The sequence below is a fragment of the Zonotrichia albicollis genome, chromosome 28, assembly GCF_047830755.1.
Source record: "Zonotrichia albicollis isolate bZonAlb1 chromosome 28, bZonAlb1.hap1, whole genome shotgun sequence".
Lineage (NCBI taxonomy): Eukaryota > Metazoa > Chordata > Aves > Passeriformes > Passerellidae > Zonotrichia > Zonotrichia albicollis.
The window spans coordinates 1,801,057-1,814,335 of NC_133846.1; the positions used below are offsets into that span (position 1 = coordinate 1,801,057).

At 47.5% G+C, this 13,279-nt stretch overlaps 1 protein-coding gene across 1 annotated transcript in view; it reads right to left on the bottom strand.

The window, feature by feature from the left end:
- The window catches only part of CACNA1S (calcium voltage-gated channel subunit alpha1 S), a 58,970-nt gene that overhangs the window by 43,012 nt on the left and 2,679 nt on the right, over positions 1–13,279 (bottom strand). Inside the window, exons 2-5 of the mRNA XM_074528239.1 lie at positions 10,794–10,899; positions 3,558–3,697; positions 2,450–2,583; positions 181–333 (exon numbers count right to left, since the gene is read on the bottom strand). Of these exons, the coding sequence (XP_074384340.1) occupies positions 181–333; positions 2,450–2,583; positions 3,558–3,697; positions 10,794–10,899 (533 nt within the window). The remainder of the gene's footprint in view (positions 1–180; positions 334–2,449; positions 2,584–3,557; positions 3,698–10,793; positions 10,900–13,279) is intronic.

Genomic DNA, 13,279 nt, shown 5'->3' on the forward strand with positions numbered 1-13,279 from the left:
ACCAGTTAAAGGGCCCTTTCAGCACCCCTCACACCCAGCTGGGTCCTGTTTCCAGCACCCCTCAGCCACACTCCCAGGCCTGATGCTGGCCAGAGCACACTTTCTGCCAAACACAGAGTCCCTGAGGTCCCCCAGCAGCACACAGAGACAGCCCTGCTGCCCTCCCCAGCACAGCTCCACCTGTCCCGAGGTAGTAGCAGGTCTTGTGCATCCTGCCCTTGAAGAGCTCCTGGCCCACGATGGCGTAGATGATGATCATGAAGAGCACCAGCAGGGCGATGTGCAGCAGGGGCACCATGGCCTTGATGATGGAGTTCAGGACGACCTGAAGGCCTGCACAAACATGAAAGGAGAGCAGGTCAACCTAAACATTGTTAGGTGTACTTTGTATCCCTGCCAGCCCACCAACAAGTAGCCTTTGAAATGCCCCTTGCCAAGGGAAGAGGGGCATGGGCAAGACTGAGATCTCTGAAGGGGGAAATCCTTTTTTTCTATGTAGGAATGTGCCCCTTGTTGACAGATACAAATTGTCCTTTGTCTCTTTAAAAAGGAAAAAAAGCCCAGAAGTTTCTCTCCTCAATTAGCAAAAAAGACACCTCATAGGAACTGGGGGACTTCACCTCAAACTTAAGGATGGCCAATTGGACAGGAGCCAAAAAGTTCCTCCTAAGCAATTTACTGGAAAAAGAAGAGAACAAAGAAACTAATTGCTTTTGTCAGGTGTTTTACCAGGAGCAAGAACTTCTTGCATCTGGCTCAGTTTTTCTCTGTAAAGAGTGTTGTTATTTTGCCTTTTATTAAAACTTTTCTGTTTCCAGCACTACTACAGAAGCCATCCTGCTGATTTTATGCCTTCTAAGGTAGCTGAGCTATCTTGGGTATAATATAGAGCTCTTGGGTATAATATATATCTTGGGTATAATATAAGCTCCAAGAGCTTATGAGACCTGGCTCGAGGAGACCCCTATTTCACTTCTACCGACCAGGAAAGCACGTGGAAGGGCACAACAGAGCCAGGCAGAGCAGCTGAAGGCTGCTTCATGCTGCTCCCTTGTTCTGGTGCTCTCATCCTGGCTGTATTCACATGAGTTACAGAAGAAGATCCCTGCTCTGAGATACCAGAGTGAGATCTGGCCACCCCAAGGTACTGCCACTGAGCCACAGAGGCAGCCAGGTGTGTGCCACCCTGCAGCTCCCCAGGGCTCACAACTGTCACTGACAAATTTTATGAAAACCCTTTTGCTAGGATTTTTCTCCTGAGAAGCTGAGAGGCCTCAGAAATGAAATATAAACAATAATTATCTGATTGCTTGGAATGTGGTCTGGAGATGGTTTACCAACAGTTGCATCTTTGATTGGTTCCATGTGAATTGTTTTATACATGATGACCAATCACAGATCCAGCTGTGTAGGGACTCTGGTCAGTCACAAAATTTAATTATTCATTCCTTTCTAGCTTTCTGATGTCTCCTTTCTTTTTCTTTAGTATAGTTTTAGTATAGCATTTATGATACATTGTGATATGATATTATATGATATGATGTAACATAACGTAATAAAATATAATGTAATGTAATGTAATATAATGTAATATAATGTAATGTAATGTAATGTAATATAATATAATATCATATATCATATCATAAAATAATAAATCAGCCTTCTGAAACATGGAGTCAAGATTCTCATCTCTTCACTTGTCAGGGTTGCCTGCAAATTCCAACCACCAGGAATGCAGGAACAAGCAAGAGCTCGTGCTTCCTCTACACTTTCCTTGTGGCTGGACTCCCCAGCTGTGTTGGGAGTCTGGTCAGTCACAAGATTTAATTATTCATTCCTTTCTAGCTTTCTGATGTCTCCTTTCTTTAGTATAGTTTTAGTATAGCATTTTTTATATGATATGATTAATATAATATATTGTCATAAAATAATAAATCAGCCTTCTGAAGCATGGAGTCAAGATTCTCATCTCTTCCTTTGCTGGGGTTGCCTGCAAATTCCAACCACCAGGAATGCAGGAACAAGCAAGAGCTCGTGCTTCCTCTACACTTTCCTTGTGGCTGGACTCCCCAGCTGTGTTGGGAGTCTGGTCAGTCACAAGATTTAATTATTCATTCCTTTCTAGCTTTCTGATGTCTCCTTTCTTTAGTATAGTTTTAGTATAGCATTTTTTATATGATATGATTAATATAATATATTGTCATAAAATAATAAATCAGCCTTCTGAAGCATGGAGTCAAGATTCTCATCTCTTCCTTTGCTGGGGTTGCCTGCAAATTCCAACCACCAGCTGCAGGAACAAGCAAGAGCCCGTTTCTCCTCTACACCTTCCTCGTGGCTGGGCTGAATCCAGCCACACCAAGGAGCCTGTCCCATGTCCCCCCAGCCTGGCCAGGCCCAGAGGGTCCGTCCAGCCCAGCCCTGGGTGGCAGCAGGGCCTGGCACCTACTTGGCACTCCGGACACCAGGCGCAGGGGTCTCAGCACGCGGAACGCTCGCAGCGCCTTCACGTCAAAGCCGCCTTTGCCCCCCGAGGGCCCTGCCTGCTTCAGATTGACCTGCTCCAGGGTCATGGTGATGAGCCTGAAAGAGCCAGGGCACAGGGAGGGGAGGGAGGAGGAGAAGGAGGAAGGACAAGGAAAAAGAGAAGGGAGTGAGAATGGAGAGTGAGAAATCGGAGCTAAGAGTCAGAGCTCTGCAGGCAGCAAAGCAAGGTCAGCACTGCCGGCCGTGCTCAGCCTCGCCCAGGGGCAGCTCTTGGCAAGGCCAGCTCCACTGCTGACAGCCAGGGAGCTCCCACCCCATGTGCAAACCCTGGAGGACCCCACACCACCCCCTTTCCCCAGGGCAAGGAGACCTACGGGGCACAAAGGAGTCTAGACAGGAAGAAATCGAAGTTAGAGAGAGGAATAGCAGATTTGTCTTTGCAAACAAGCTGTGGGTCTGCTGGTAGATAAAACCAGCACTGGGAGATAAAAGAAACCACGGGAAGGATTCCACTGATTGATGAATGGAAAAAGATATTTGCTTTTACAAATAAACTTTAGGTTTGCTGATAAACAAAATTAGAAATTGAGAGATTAAAGAAACATTGGGGAAGACAAACCTCTAAATTCCGTAAGAATTAAAAATTAAAAGGGAGGGTTATGCATTAGAGGGAGATCTTTGGGAAATCTTTGGTATCAGGTGTTATGGGAAGTTTGTACCTCTCAAGTACCTGAGCCAATGGGGAAAGAGAGAAGGGAAATGCAGCTGGGAAATTGGGATAAAAAGGAGTCTGCGTCCTCCAAAAATGTGAAGACCCCAGAGCAATGCCCCATGGCCTCTCCCTTTATTCGAATAAAGCCAAAGGACTCCTCTGTCTCCTTTTAGACATAAACCTCTGGTGTTTGTAGATTAATTTTCCTAACAGAGACGATCCCAGGGAATGTCAGAGCAGGAACAGGGGGCCCATGAACTTAGTCAAGAAGGTGTCCCCAAACACATGGCAATCAAAACTGTTTGTGAAAGAGGCCTGGCAGCAGCTGAACAGCAGCAGCCTCCCCATTTTCCCTTACCCTAGGGTCACAATGGAGAAGTCAAGCACGTTCCAGCCGTTCCGGAGATAGGCGTCCGTGTGGAAGAGGAAGCCGTAGGCAATGATCTTCAGCATGGCCTCGATGGCAAAGAAGATGAGGAAGGCATATTCAATCTTCTCCTGGGGATTGCAAAGGCAAGCAGGAGAGAATGCTCCATTAGAACACACTGTCACCTCCCCTGGTGACATCCTCATCCTGTCATCCTCACCAGTGACTCTGCAGCAGCCCCTGCTGCCACCCCTACACACACCAAGGGGACCCTAGGGACAAGGGTGGCATGCTGAGCCACCACTGCCACCCTCTGGCCTGCAGCATGACCCCCCCCAGCCCTTTAATGTCCCCTGCCAGGACCTTGAGGCTTTGGTTCCTCCAAACTGCTCCAGCAAAGCCATCTGAAGGTGCCAGGCCCAGGGCACTGCTCCTCTCTGGCTCTCCTCCTGCTGCTCATCCTCATTTCCCCACACAGCCTTCCTCCTACAGGCAGCACTGACACCTTCTCATCCTCTCCAGCTGAGGGCTCACAGGGTCTTTGTGTCCTGGAGTCCCCACGGAGTCACCATGGCTCTCCTTTTGCCTGGGATGATAAGGAAGCTCCCAGGGCTCAAGGACTCCTGCTTAATGCCAGACATTTGCCTGGCAAAGTTATGTTATGAATAAGAAGCTTGGCTAGGCCAATATTCAAACAGCAATCAATTTATTAATTAATATGGTAAAGTATGAGCAATACAGCGCTGGGTACAGTGGGGGAAGTTTTCCCTCCAACTGCACACACATAGTCAAGGCTTACAGGTGTTTATAGGGGTACTCATCAGCTTTCTCAGCAGTTTCTATTCCCAAGTTTTACTGATCAGCAGTTTCTATTCCCAATTTTTATGTCACAATTCTATACACTATTGTGATTTAGTTTTTCTCAGGATGTATCCCAAAAAAGGAGCATCCCCAGATGGTGCTGGTCTGGTTTCTGAAAGAAGGAAGCAGAATCCCATCTGGTGAGGTCCCGCTCCCCAGATGTGGGTCCACCTTTTAATTGCAAGGACTATAAATCTCATAACAGTGATGTCCAGCTTCCCTTGGTCGAAACCATAAATCCTTGAGGTGATGTTCATCTTCCTTTCTCAAGCTGTTTTTCTCTGCTTTATTAAGGAGTGAGATAAGCATGTTTCCTTTATATATATTCCAAAGCTAGAGTTTCAAGGATACAAGCAATATTCTAAAATTATACTTCAAAACATTGGTATTGCAGAACTTTTTAAGGCATAACTGCAAGCAAAGAGCAACATCCTTAACGCTTTAATTCAAATGCTCCTAAATCAACTAAGGTTAATTGTGAACAAAGGATGGGTTCCAAGGCCTTCTTCCATGCTTTACTTTCCTCAGTTATGATTAGAATTCATCTTTATAACTGCCCCATGGTCGGTCTCCACACATCTCACAATCACAAATACACACATTGCCTGTATGTACCTGACACCAAACACAGCTTTGTATTTCACAGTGACCAACTAGAAATGGGTCTGGGGCTCACTGGCAGAGGGGCTGCACCCCCTCACAGGCAGGACCTGGCACCCATGGCAGGGCCTTGGCACAGCCCTGCAGCCGCTGGGCCAGGGCAGCTCATCTGTCCCTGGAGCACAGCCCAGAGCTGCCTGTGCCCAGCTGGCTCTGCCCGTCACTGCCATCGCTGCCCTTGCTGACAATGTCCCTTCCAGACTAAAACCGTCCTGGAGCAGCCAGGTGGAGAGGGATATTGATATTTCTGGTCTTTCCTGGTCCCTCTCCTCAGCTTATACCCCCTGAAGGACAAGGAGCATCACTGCTCAGAATCTCCAGGGAATTGCCCTTGGAAAGGAAGAAACCTCTCTCTGAGACCAAACTGGGAGTGGATCTTCACTGGGAAATACTGCAGTGCTCTGAGGGGTCCCCATGCCCTGCCAAATGGAAAATCATCTCCTTTTACAAAGACAGGGCTGGAGCTCAAGAGAGAAGCATTGCTGGCTCAATTAACATCTCCTAAAGCAGTGACTGTGCTGTGTCCCCACATGACTGTCACCCACACAATGCCATTTCTTGTTGGATCTGAGGGCAGCCAGGGTAAGAGCAGAGATCCTGGCATTGCCTCTGTCTTCAAGGTTTCAGCAACAGCAACTTAACACTGCTCACCTCCCACCCTGAGGGGACAAATGCCCCCCAGACTGTCTCCCAAAGCCTGTGCTTGCAATCCCATGCAAACACAACTGCCATGAGGATCATTTCAGGCATGGAGGGGCTGCAGAGCCATGCCAGCAGCCACTGGTGTGAGGGAGTGTCTCCCCAGCTGCAGAGGGAAAACAGAAAAGCCCACTGCAAGCTGCAGCAGCCCTGCAGTGCTGGGGCTGGTGAGTGTCAGGGCCCAGCCTGGAGCAGGATGCAGCTGCTGAGGCTGATGTCAGGATCCAGCACAGCAAAAGTCAATTCCATGCCCTGATTTTCCAGCAGAACAGACGGACGCAGTCTCTCACTAGAAGGGATTTTCCTCTGAAAACCCATGCCCTGAATCAAAAGGTAAATTGCTGTTCCCCAGAGGACCCTTTGAGATGCCCACAGCACATGAACAGTGCTGCTTCAAGGGTATTGGGTGCAGCCAGTGAGGAGCAGCAAGGTTCAAACCTGGGCCAAGGAAGAGGCAGAAGGCAGCTCCCTGCCCCCAGCCTGGGAAGGACATAACAGCAAATTCCCAACTTCTGTGGGCAACCTGTGCCAGGACCTCAACACCATAAATGCATAATTTTATTTTTTTAATAACTAATCAAAATCTACCCTCCTTCAGTTTAAAACCATCACCCTTTGTCCTACTGCAACAGACCCAGTTAAAAAGTTTGTCTAAGTCTTTCTTATAGGCCCCTGTCTTAGGGTGCAAGATGTAGCTGGAGGTGGGAATTCTATCACCACCTGTCAGAGATGGGGCAGTTCTCTGCTGTTCATGGGACAGTTTTTTCTTTATCTCTCCCACAGCCAATCCTCCCTCCAGGACATCTCTGCTGTCCATGGCCACTGAGTGTCCCTGCAGGGCTGATCCAATCCCACCATCCCATGGGGAGATGCTCCGCCCAGGGGAGGAGCCAAGCATTCCTCCCTGGATCCAATCTGAGCCTGGCACAGCACAGCAGCCTTTGCCCCCTGCATTGCCAGAGGAGCAGCTTTCTGCTGCCCTGCATGGCCAGAGGGAGCCCAGGCCCATCTGCAGCAGCCCTGGAGCTGCAGAGGAAAACTCCCCCCTTGTGCAGGATCCCTGCTGCAGCAGAGCCACAGCTGGCACTGCAGGAGGGCTGAGCCCCCATGGGATGGGGCTGGGACACCTCCCTGACACACAGCGGGGCAGGGACTGTTTTCACTCTGGGAGTGCTTAATTTTCTTTTTTTTACTATTAGATTTGTATTTTTAATTTTCCTATTAAAGAACTGATTCCTATTCCCATATCTTTGCCTAAGAGCCTCTTAATTTCAAAATTATAATAATTCAGAGGGGAGTGGTTTGCATTTTCCATTTCAAGGAAGGCTCCTGCCTTCCTTAGCAGACACCTGGCTTTTCAAACCAAGACAGGCAGGCAGGGGTATCTCACACAGCTGCATGTGCACTTTTCCAGGTGCCAGTACCAGAGCAGTAGCAGTTCCTGCAGTTTTATCGAGTCTGTGCATGCAGATATGCAGGAGTGTTGTCCATTGCCACAGCTCCTGGAAGACTCCAGGAGATCCAGGGTGACCCCAAGCTCTAGGAAAGCCACATGCACTCACGACTCTGCTCCATGCCAAGCTCCAGGCACAAAGCCCAGTAACTCCTGAAAACCAGCAATGGACAGCAAACCCTCTCCGGGACTGTGGGACAGCACTCAGCTGCCCAAAAACAGCTGCTCAAGTGCTCCTGAGATAGCACAGCCCTGGGTGACAGACATCACACTGCACTCACAGCTAATTACAGGTAATTACAGCTGGGACTCCCTACAACTGCATCACACACCCACATTCCTGTCACTGAATTGTACCTGAGGCTTTGGAAACACACAAATTCCCCAACCCCGGGCTGAGATACAACCCAAAAGGGGGTTTTCAGAAGAACACTCTTTGCCATCAAACATTCATGCTACCTAAAATCCCTAAAGCCATTATGTGTGCCACTGTCATATTCTCTGGAAAAATCCTTTTACCAGGATTTCTTCTCCTGGGAAGCTGCTTTGGAATGTGGTTAGAGATTGTTTATCCAATAGGTGGTTGTTTGATTGGTTTCATGTGAACTGTTTTTACTTAATGACCAATCACCATCAGCTGTGTTGGGACTCTGGAAGCTGTCACAAGTTTTAATTAGTATCTTGTTAAGCCTTCTGTAAGCATCATTTCTCTATTCTTTACCACAGTTTTAGTATAGCATTCTTTAATATAAGTACATAAAATAATAAATTAAGCCTTCTAAGGACATGGAATCAGATTCATCATTTCCTTCCCACCATAGGGGACCCCAAAAGTACCTCAGTGTGTGACACCAGCAGCGTGCTTGCGCACAGGGCTACTTAAATTAAATACTTAAATAAGTAGCACATCTGTGCTACTTAAATTCTCTTCTTGACAGTTTGAGCTCCAGCTCTGTCCCCCATTCCCTAGGACTTCCATGTCGTACCTGAAATTCCTAAAAAGCCCATAGGGCTGAGGACAGCTGCTTTTGGGTGGTCTGACAGGGTGGGCTCCCTCCAAGCTGTCACCCTTGAGTCCCACTAAAACTGAAAAGAGAGTTGGCTTTAAATTGACAAAACGTACATTTAAATATTAGGAAGATGTCCCTGTCCATGAGAGGGGGTAGAATGAGCCTCCTCACCCAAATCATGTTACAATTCTATGCTTCTATGAAAAGTAGGTATTTCAGTGTGTGCAGCATGTCAAACACCACCCACTGGAGCTGCAGAAATGGCTCAGCTGCCCTGGGAGATGAACTGTACTCTAAATTTGACTTTATTTCCTCACTGCTCACAAACAGAGGTTGGGCAGCCAGGTCACACACAGCCATCTGTATTTTTTTGGGTGAATCTCTGTGAATAACCTGCCTTGTTAAACACATTCTGAATTTGCTTGCTCCTGGAGTAAGATTTCCAGTGAAAAACAGTGGGATTTGAAACTCTGGAAACTCAAGTAAAAGTGAAAATAAATGCTGTGAATTATTGAACAAGTTGAAAAGTCAAAATAATTTCATCAGGGTTGAAGAAAATGTTGTGATTCCATTAGAAAAAGACAAAATCAGATACAAACAGGATTTTAAAAACCCTTCTGGATCAAAAGAAATCTAATATAGAAAGAGTAATAATGAAATGTGTTAAAATGAAACAACTGTACTTCTACCAGGACAGAGCAAAATGGATTCTTAGAAAATAATATGGTTATGATTATTTCATTATTTTCATTTTTATGGTATTTCATTTTTTCACCCCTCCATAAATGAGTTCTGATTAACCAAGCTTTCATGAGACTAATTCTAAGTTTACCTAGTGTAGACTCTGACTGCAACTCTTCCCTGCCTGGAAACTCAGTGTGGCTGCTCTGCAGTTTTCCAGTCTTGCAGGAAGGCAGTGGCAGCAGGGCTCTCCTAGGAATCCTCCCCTCCTGAAACTCTCCTTGTGATGCCTTAGAATTTTATCTTTTAGCCCTAAAACCTCCATCTTGCTTTATCTATATTACTATATTCTAAAACCTTAAACTCTACGTTTCCCACCCTGTGATATCACACACTTCTATTCAAACTCCACACCCACCATCCCAGTTCTATCATTCCATTTTGGAAGCTTCTCCACGGCCTCAGGTCAATGCAGTGTTCTCTTGGGGGGTCAGTGCCTGTCAGCACAGAAAGTCTGAAATTCTGAAAATCTGAAATTCTCATCATCCAGGGTTCCAGCAGCAGGCCTATGCTGAGCATAGCCTGATGCCCCTGGTGATGGTGTCTGGCTAAATTCTCAGCTGGCTTTGCTCCTACAGAGCCACCAGAACCTGGTGACAAAGGGACAGCAAGCAGGAATGAAAGAGCAGCAGCCTGGGGCTGCCTGGCTCTTGACACCTATTGCTGTGGCAACAGGCTGAAACATCCCCCAGCAGGCTATAGCATAAATAATCTAATGGACAAGAAATAAAAATAGATGGAATTTCATTTATGCAGTGAATTTACACCACTTGGTCCTTGCTCATGGGAAAGCTTCTGGGGCAGCATCAGCCCCTCTGATCACCCACACACCTCTTATCCCCACACACATCTGGGCTTGCCCCAGCTCTGCCCCACAGGGCTCAGCCTCATCCCAAGCCCTCTCCCAGAGGGAATTTCCATCCCCTCTGTCCCCATGGTCAGCCTTGCTTTGCCCCTTTTTCCTCTCCCCTGGGGTAACTGCACCTCCCAGAGCTGCTGTGCCCCCAAACCAGCCCAAGGGGTCAGGGAGGCTGGTCAGACCAGCCAGGAGGCTGAAGGAACACCCCAGGACCTAACCCTCCTCACCCTGAAGAGTCCTGGAACCCCATTTCATTAAAAAGGGGATTTAGATGTCTTAATTCAGTCATTATACTCAGTCTCTCAATGGAAATCAATGTGGATTGAATCACAGCAGGGATCTGAAGAGTAGAAAGGTGTGGCAATCTAAAAATAGTGTAAATTGTTGATCTGGGACACATCAAAACATCATATTCCAGGAAAACTGGAGCAACTGTGGAAGAATATGGAATAATGATTGGAAAGGAGTAACCTTTCTGGCTAACAGAAGCAGGGTTTTTCCCCTCTTAAATAAAAGATAACAAAATTAAAATAGAGTTTTGAAAGGAAATGTCAGAAAAATTTATTCCAAAATGCTGCAAACAAACCACTTGAGCCTTTCTGGAACAGGATGTTTCTTTTTGAAAGTGTGATAAAAAAAGTCAGGAAATTTTTTCTTTCATTAGCATCAATTCTTCCTTCATGTCTACTCCACACACAACCTGCTGCCTTTGATCTCGACCCAGAGGTGCTTTCAGCCCCTCTGAAAACCCATTTTGCAGTCACTTCTCCCCACCCCTGCCTCCCATTGACTGCAGCAGCTTTGGCTGGACCAGCACTGCCTGAGTCCCCCTGGGGCAGCAGATGGCCCCAGAGCAGCTCGTGCCACCTTGCAGCCGTGTCACCCCAAGCCACCAGCCCCAGAGAGCCCTCAGGGCTGCAGGAAGGGCTCCAGGGGCCCCTTACCAGGCTGGAGTTGGCAATGTTGGTGTCATCCTCGGGCATGGGCAGGTAGATGGCCAGAGCAACACAGTTGGCAAAGATGGTGAGGAGGATGATGATCTCGAAGGGTCTAAGAGGAAGTGTTAAGGAGTGCAGACAGGAAAGAAAAAGCAGAATAACCCCACCCCTGTCCTGTTGTATTTAGGGTTATTTAAAGGGGGTACAGCTCTTTTAAAAATGAATACAATCTCTACGAGCAGATAAATCTTGATTTCCCAATTATACTGTGGCCCTCAAGCAGCCATCAACAAAGAGTGTGTTAGAGCTCTACACTACAAAAATATAAGAACTTTATGACTCCCTCCCCATTAACAGGCTAACCTACATTTAAATAGGAGAATTAATGCTAGAATGAGTAACCAGGGTCCTCCCTCTATGAAGCAAGCTTACATCTGTACATTATTAACAAATCACCAATATACAACAAATCAAACAAGCAGAGTATTAAATATCTTGTCAACCTGACAGAGGAGTGTCCATTAAGAAAGATTAAAACCTGTAAAAGGAAGTAGGCAAACCCCTCAAGGCCTGACTGTTTACCAAAAACACAGCCTTCAGCACACCAAGACCAAATATTTAAGGTAATGCCTGCCCACTTTCAAAGGAGAACCATCTCCACCATGGGGGCAGAGCACAGAGAGAGCAGCCAGAGCTCAGCCTCAGCACATCCTCAGGGCTGCAGGACACTGGGGTTGGCTTTGCCACAGGACAAAGGGAATGGAGAGCTGGAAGTTTCCCCCTCCTCATCCTTCAGTGAACCACCCCGAAGGACCAGGAGCCTTTTGCAGAATATAGGCACTGAACCTGTGGAAGAGGTTTCACAGTGACTCCCTGTGAGCCAGAGGGAAGTTTGATAAGAGGATCCATGTTTACCCCTGAAAGAATTTTCTACCATAGAAACCAAGAAAGAAAGAAGGATCCCCACTCTCTGTTTCCCCCAGCATTCTCCCTTGAGGGCTGCCTTGGGCTCTGGTGGCCACACCACTGTGCAGCTCAGGATTACAGACCAAGGGGCACCATGCTATCCACAGCAGCCTGAGTGCTGTCAGTGTGTCCTGTGCCCATCACAGGCTTTGTTTCCTTTTCTGAACCTTTCTATCCATCAGCCTGATGACACTTTAAAAACTGAACTCAGCTGGGAAAGCTGTTCCCCTTTGTGTCCAAGTAATGAGGCAGAGCCCAGGGCCTGGAGCTTCCCTGCCTGCTTGGGCAGGGTAAGACAAGCCCTCCTTGAAGGGTGACCTCCACTGGAGCTCCTGTAACTGGAGCTGAAATCCACTGGCTGCCTGTGATTCTGGCACAGTTATGAGGCAGAAATGCAGTGGGAACCAAAACCAGACGTGTGGATAACTGGGGACAGTGTCTCTGCCTCCTGCCACAGAGCCTCAGCATCCTCCTCATCTCCTTGTCTTGCAATCTGACTTCTTTCTGTCCAGCATGCTCCCACCACACAGCATCCAGGGGTCCCCAAATCTGCCTTGCAGCAGGAATTAGGCCTCTGTGTCTTTCAGCCTTGTGGTCCTCCAGGGTTACCAGAATCCTCCCCCATCTGCCTTGAGGGTCTCCTGGCTACAGAATGACCTGAAATACCAGGGTGGTGTCACAAAGTGAGACACATCCCAACAACCATCAGGCTGTTGGACTGCCTTGCACACAACACCCAGTGAGCTGCAGAACATTCAATTCCCTCGTTCTAATAAACATACTTCTTGAGATGTGAGCAAATTTCAGCACAAAACACCCTCTGCCTCAAGTCAGCCTTTCACCCAACCTGGGCTGAGTGGAGTGATGCTCCCCCACCCTTCAACTGCTTGAGAAAGACCCCAGCCCACCCCTGTGGCTCAGCTTTGTGCTCTGACAGCAGCAGCCACACAGCAGTGATGTGCCCAGGGAACAGGAACCCATACTGCCACACAGAACCAACAGCCCAGGTGTGGCAGTCAGATTTTCTGGAAAAATCCCTTTGCCCAGGATTTCTCTCGTGGGAAGCTGAGAAGCCCCAGAGAAAAAGGAAAGCAATATTATCTCATTTGCTTCTCCTGTGTTTTGCTACTTTGGAATGTGGTTGGAGATTGGTTTCTTCTGTGAATTGTTTTGACTCATTGGGAAACTGGGGCCAAGCTGTGTCAGACTCTGAAGAGAGTCACAAGTTTTTCATTATTATCTTCTTAGCCTTCTGTCTGTATCATTTCTGTATTCTTTAGTATAGTTTAGTATTCTTTTGTATAAGATAGTATCATAAAACAATAAATTAGCCTTCTAAGAACATGGAATCAGATGCATCATTCCTTCCAACAACGGGGTCCCAGAAAATACCACACCCAGGTACCCGCACACCAGAGAGCCACAGCTAATCTCCCCTTGGCAGCCTGCATGGCCCTGCAGACCATAATAACGCAGAGGAACTGGAACGACCCGACCCTGTCACATACCCTGAGCCCTGAGTGAGG